Raw genomic sequence first — 6,114 nt, 5'->3', positions numbered from 1 at the left:
GCCCTCACAATACAACATTTTGCAAGATACTTTAAACTGTATTGTAGGTCTGATAATAAAGCTGGTAATCTCAAAGTCTTTGAAAGGCCTCTTCCACCTGATATGAATAGAGAAAAATAGGGAGAGTCGACCTATTATATATATAAACAACAGTCATGTATGACTTGCCCTATAATATAAAAGTAGCCCTTGTATACAAACGAAAACAAAAACAAAACATTTTTTCTCTTCATTTAGACTTACGTTGCAAAATAATTTACGAGGTGACATATTTCATTATTTTCAAAAGCTTCTACAGTTTTATTTTTCCTGCTTCCTGTTCTTGCTCTCTCTGATTGGTCGGTCGGCCTAACACGAGTTAAAGAGGGAGATGCTGATTGGTCAAAATCCGGAAATCAAGAGAGAAGAAGCAAAATCCACGTGAGCTCACAGTTAGTCATATCTCGTTGCATTGTGTGGTGAGTACGTTTGTACTTCGGTCTGTTGGAAGAATGGTAGTGTTTAAAACGAACATTGTCGTTTATAAGTCGAGTGATGTTCGCTGTAGTGTTAATAAAGTGGAGAATGTTTGTCTGAAAACACCTTTACTACACAGTACCTTGTTCACGCTAGTCCAGATTAATGATGAAACTGAATTCTGAGTTGTACTGGTTTTACAAGTTGATCATATTCAGCATAGGTATACACAGAAGTAGAAACAAGAGTGGGTTTTTTTTTCTCGAATTATGGAGTGGATTATAAATCATGGGACTCACCTCAGAGAGCACAGAAAAAAAATAATTTCACTCAGAAGGCCACTATGTTAGTGCGTAATGTCAGCTTATTACCACTATGATAGGGAATACATCATTAGCACAACCACTGGGCTCTTGAGATGGAAGAGACGCTGCAGCTTTTAGAGGCACACAGAAGGTTATCATTTTACTTCTTCTGGTTTCAGTAGTCGCTTTGGACAGAGATGCTTTTCTGAGGGCTTTTTTTGCACTGTACTTTCAGTGATTTAAAAGTTTAACCTGTAAGCTACTTCTCAAACTCAGAGCTTCACTCCAAGAAGCACAAGTTCTTGTTTTGTTACTCCTCTCCCATGTCATTTTGTTTTAAACTATCTAATAAAACATAGAGATCATCTTTAAAATGGCACTTCCCCTGAGATGTTTGAAGAATATTGGTATATTAGTATGTAAAGGGCACCAGCTTTACGTCTCCTCTATGAATCCAGTTATGCATGCTCCAAGAGGTTGCACCTTAAGTCTTCCATTTGAGATACCATGTATATCCTTCATACAGCTGTCAACATGGAGCCACCTCTGCCCCCCCGGGAGTCTGGGCAGTTCATCTCAGAGCGAAGTCAGGACGTGTTTGTAGAAGAGGAGGGAGTGCAGAGGGTGGCAGAGATGCTCTACAGCCTTCGACACAGTGATGAGCTCATGGCCAGTGGCTGGAAAAAAGCAAATCCACTTGCCCCAGCCCCTACCTCTGACCAGGTGAGCCTACCAACAGCAGTCTTTTTTAAGTGACAACATAAGTACTACAGACTGTGCACAAACAAATCAGTATAATACATTAGAGCATTATAATGGGGCTTTGCTAAACCTGCTAATAACATGGACAGAATGACCATAATTTTAGCCGGAATACCATGTACTTATTACAGATACAACGGCTCAATTATTGTTTTTAAGTGGAGCCAAAGCTCATTAAAAGCAGAAATAGAAAACTATTCAAGAAATGCTGGCTTGCTCTTAAACCAGACTGATACTGTTATTGAAATAAAATTTAATTAGTGGTGGCAAATAGTCCTTAATATGTTGTACTTCAGTACATCCACTGAGTGTTTATAATTCGGTGATAAAAAAGTTGTACATTGTTAAACTAGAAAGTATTGTCACTCAGGTATGTAGACAATAAAAATATGAAAGTTACTTATGAAACTTCATTTCTTAAATCTTGATAACACTGTGTTTTCATTGTGCAGGCCTTAAACTGGGTGTTCGTAGTGGACACCATGAACTTCTCTTTTTGGCCAGAAAAGGAAACTGAACAGTGTGAGGTGACCTTTAAAGGGATCACATACACAGGCTACATGACCTTGTGTGCAGCCATCACCAGGGCCATGGAGGAAGGTGAGATTACACGCAGAACTGTAGAGGTGTTGGAACAGATATTTAAACATTTGTGTTTTAAATTTTAGTTTAACGTATCAAAGCTACTGTCTGTCAGCAACTTGAAATCTGACTTTAACTGATCAAACTCATCCCAACCAACTGATCAAAAATAAAAAAAATTAAAACATTTTTTGAAGATAGAAATTTAAAAATTATAGAGACAAAGTTTGACCATGCCATAATAGGGTTTTTTTCTGACATCTTTGCTTCATTCATTTATTAATATAACCTTTTGTTTAGCAGCTTACCTTGGGAGAAAAAAAATGTTCATACAAGTCCTTTTTATGCCTCTTTTTGTGTGCTTTTGTAGTGCACTGCCATTACCAATTATTGTGTATGCGCCCTTTACTTGAACCTGGACTGCTGGGAAATTGCTTCTAGCTCTGCATGTGCCTTTGATTCACTCATAATTAGTGAGAATGACTCCGGATATGAATCAATTATGTCTCATATGGAATAGTGCTCTCAATGTGTGGTCGCTGTGGCCTTTATAATTTACAAGAGATTCTCTGGGAAAAGCACAGGTTGAATCCTGAAGGTTGTCAGCGTGAGATCAGAACAAATTATGTCTCTGGAGTCTCTTGTTGGAAACTGTGGATTCATATTCAAGCTTTCATAGAACTTTAAAACCTTCTTACTGGTTGGCCTTGAATGTGTTGTTTCTCTTTATCTTCAGAATATCTTGTGTTAAGTTTAAACCTCTTTGCTGTTTCTCTTTTTTAAGAGGTAAATTTTATTCTGTTACTCCTGTTTGTACTTCTCACTTTCTGTATGATAACTTTGTTTTTAATAAAAACATACTACAAGCCTTTTTAGGTAATGCAGGGTTTGACTTTATAAACTAAAATGCTCCTGCATGTGTTGGTGATGGAAATTGTACCATCATATGATAAAAAAAAAACAAACAAAAAAAAATTTAATTCAAGACTTGAACTGTAATTTTAGACTCTGGTGACTTTTCTTCTATAAATGTATTGTGCCAAAACTGCCAATAGGTATTCCCATCACTGATCCAAAGTACTTCTCTAAGATGAGTTTAGAGGAGTTGGGACATGTCCTGCGATCAGACAATAAAACAGCCATGCCCATGCTACAGGAGCGACACCAGGTATGCCTACCCTAGCATTTACAGCACACTCAGTTAAAACATGTTGATGTACTTGGAAATGTCAGATGTACGTGTTGAGGTACAGGAGAGATAAGCTACAAAAGCCAATATTCATATCCCTTATTGATAGCACAAAACATATGGGCATTTTTAATTCAAAAGACAGATAGAGTAAGAAAAACACACATTATCAAGAAAAAGGTAGTTTTATAAATGGGAGACTTTGTCTGTCTTTCTAAGTCAAGCATGGTGTTCCTTCTACCACTTTTTTGATAAAGTTGAAGATTTCATCAATTTTTTAAAATTTGCTCTTGTTATTTTTTTCTCCATTGCTAAAACTCATCAGAACAGAAAAGTCTTATTCAGACAAGTAAGACAAAACTCCCATTCTATTCAACAAGGTGCTGACTGAAGGAGGACGTGTACTTCTGGAAAACGGTGGAAGCTTTCAGAGTTTTATCAGTAAAGCTGGGAATGACGCTCGGAAGATGGTGGAGCTCATAGTTGAAAAGATCCCATCCTACAGGGACGAGGCCACATATGAGGTATAGTGAGAGAAGATAGAGAAAACTGGACAATGTTTCATTTTGGGTGTTTTATTTTCGCTTGGTCATTTTGTACATTCAGTGTCCACAAGTAGAATTTTTAAAAAGTCCTTGCAAATTGTTTTTTGTTCGTTTGTTTGTTTGCTGTTTTTTTACTTCAAGCCAAATTCTAGCTTTCTTGACAGTATTTTTCTGTACAGGAAAACTGGTAAGATAGTTTAAAAAATATATATAGTAAGACTTAGACACATTATGCCTAAAACTTATTTTGTTTATTAAATGTATCTCCTTATCAATTCAAAGAATTAAAAAACAACCCAAAAAATTTCAAAAGAGGCTTTTAGTCAGGCCAGGGTCAGTTCAAAATATTAAATGTATATAAAAAATGTATGATAGGCATCAATGTGCATTTGAAGAACTTGATATAAATTGTGATGTAAGAGTTCCATCTCCTGGACACACACAAAGTGACATGATACTTATGTGCCCGGAATTTAATACAGGCAGGATAGGTGTAAGTTATACTCCTTTGGCATGCTTGGTTACCATAACATTGTCTTAGTCTGGATGTATGTCTGGTATGAAATTATTATGGCCTAAGAACAACTAAACAGATGATGGTACAGCCTACACATGATGAGCAGATTGTTTCTTTCAGGGGAGGAGAATCTCATTGAATAAGAGAGCTCAGATCCTGGTGGCAGACTTCTGGGGTATCATGGGGGCTAGAGGAGAAGTGGACATCAACAACATGGACTGGCTCACCATGTTTGCAGACTACAGGGTCCCTCAAGCTCTTGTTTACCTTGGAGCTCTGCGCTACTCTGATACACTGATGCTGGCACTAAAGAATGGTGAGACTGAAGTTTGTGTGATGATGTTTCACTGATTTAAAAAGGTTCATGTCAGTTATTTGCTCTTTGTTATGTTCCCCAGGGGAGCTTCTGAGTTCAGGCGACAGGAGAGAAGTAGAGATCCGGGGTTGTTCGATCTGGTCTGTGGAGCTGATCAAAGAGCGTCTTTGTAAGCTGGTGCGAGAGAGAGACGGGCAGACTTGCAGCATCAACTCAGTTATCATCGACTTCTACCTGTGGCCTTATGCCAAACAACACCACAAAGAGATGGCCCACATTCCCATACACCACACACGCTGTATTTACTACTGACAAGCAGGCTGGCAGTGTTGCATACAGTAGGCGGCACTCCACAGTGTGCAGCCTTGGCACCAGTGCCTCTCCCTGGGATAAAACCAGGCTCATCTCTGTGCCAGATTAATGTTTAAGTGGGCTGCTCTTTAGTTAAAATTGAAAAAGGTGTCAAGCTTTGATGTGGCTGCTCTGTGTGAAAAATGCTACTCTGCTGGCCTTTTGAAATCAATTAAAACATTTCCTGGATATGTGAAATGTTTCTAGAAAAAATCCTTTAACAAGAAAGGGCAACAGTACATATATTGTATTCAAAAATATGAGGAAGTATTTTTGAAGCTGCAGCAGTTTCAGAATATGATTTGACCCTAACTACCAGCAAAATGATAATTATTCTTTTTTTATTTTATTAGATATGACTTTTTTGTATTTTTTTTAATGTTTCAATTGACAGGGCTGGCCATGCTGGCCAGGGGAAGTCTTCTAATTTGTAAAGAATATAATGCAACAAATAAAACAGCCTGTCTTATGGAAAACATTCTACAGTAACACCATGAAAAAATTTCAATCTTTGCAAAAAAAAAAAATCACTGGCAGTTATTGGAGTTGAAAGCAGTGAACACTTGTGCAACCTTCAAGGTTTAAAAGTCACTTATAAATTGTAAATATTTAATTTGAAAAAAACCTTTGCCAACATTGTGTATCTAATTTTGGTAGTAAAGAATTTAGAAAGTGGCACAAAAAACCTTCTCAAATACATCTCGGATATTGTCCATTGTGTACATCACCTCTGTGGATTAGAGCATTGTGCTATGAAAAGGTAAATCTGAAAATTCTTAAGTATATCTGAAAATACCATTTTTCTAGGGGGGTTAGATTCCTATATGATCAGTTAATCACCGTGATGCAAAAGAAAGGAAAGTCAGTTGGGTAAACGAGAGGGGGCAGTCTGGTTTTGCAGTCCACTTGAGTTAAGTGAGAAAATCCAATGAATTAATACAGTAAACTGTGAATAAATAAATAAAACAGAAATAAAGTCATATTATTTACTTCAATGTAACACTGTGTTTGATGCGCTGTATAAGGTGAATCAATGTTATACCAGATAATGAAAACTGCACAGCAATAATGCAGAAAGAAGCAAAAGATAA

General features: G+C 37.2%; 1 protein-coding gene across 2 annotated transcripts; it reads left to right on the top strand.

Annotated features, from left to right (window-relative positions):
* Positions 1–389: 389 nt before the first annotated feature.
* Positions 390–6,085, top strand: qng1 (Q-nucleotide N-glycosylase 1). Of its 2 annotated transcripts, none has more exons than XM_074670451.1 (7): positions 390–458; positions 1,288–1,484; positions 1,976–2,123; positions 3,161–3,273; positions 3,675–3,818; positions 4,477–4,672; positions 4,755–6,085. In XM_074670451.1, exons 2-7 carry the CDS (start codon positions 1,296–1,298, stop codon positions 4,982–4,984), a joined length of 1,020 nt encoding a protein of 339 aa, XP_074526552.1. In that variant the 5' UTR covers positions 390–458; positions 1,288–1,295; the 3' UTR covers positions 4,985–6,085. The 2 variants fall into 2 exon arrangements, with proteins under 2 accessions (XP_074526552.1, XP_074526555.1); XM_074670454.1 differs by having other exon boundaries at positions 403–420.
* Positions 6,086–6,114: the final 29 nt, after the last annotated feature.

The sequence above is a fragment of the Halichoeres trimaculatus genome, unplaced genomic scaffold (assembly GCF_033239565.1).
Source record: "Halichoeres trimaculatus isolate MK-OKI-2021-1 unplaced genomic scaffold, fHalTri1.1 fHalTri1_scaffold_5, whole genome shotgun sequence".
Classification (NCBI taxonomy): Eukaryota; Metazoa; Chordata; class Actinopteri; order Labriformes; family Labridae; genus Halichoeres; species Halichoeres trimaculatus.
This window is presented reverse-complemented; position numbering and strand designations above follow the sequence as displayed.

What these genes read in the sequence shown, in the direction of transcription:
- qng1 (XM_074670451.1), top strand. Translation starts at nt 1,296, where the DNA reads ATGGAGCCACCTCTGCCCCCCCGGGAGTCTGGGCAGTTCATCTCAGAG. An exon ending in CAGCCCCTACCTCTGACCAG is followed by an intron (nt 1,485 to 1,975) that starts GTGAGCCTACCA and finishes TTCATTGTGCAG; the next exon opens with GCCTTAAACTGGGTGTTCGT. An exon ending in GATGCTGGCACTAAAGAATG is followed by an intron (nt 4,673 to 4,754) that starts GTGAGACTGAAG and finishes TATGTTCCCCAG; the next exon opens with GGGAGCTTCTGAGTTCAGGC.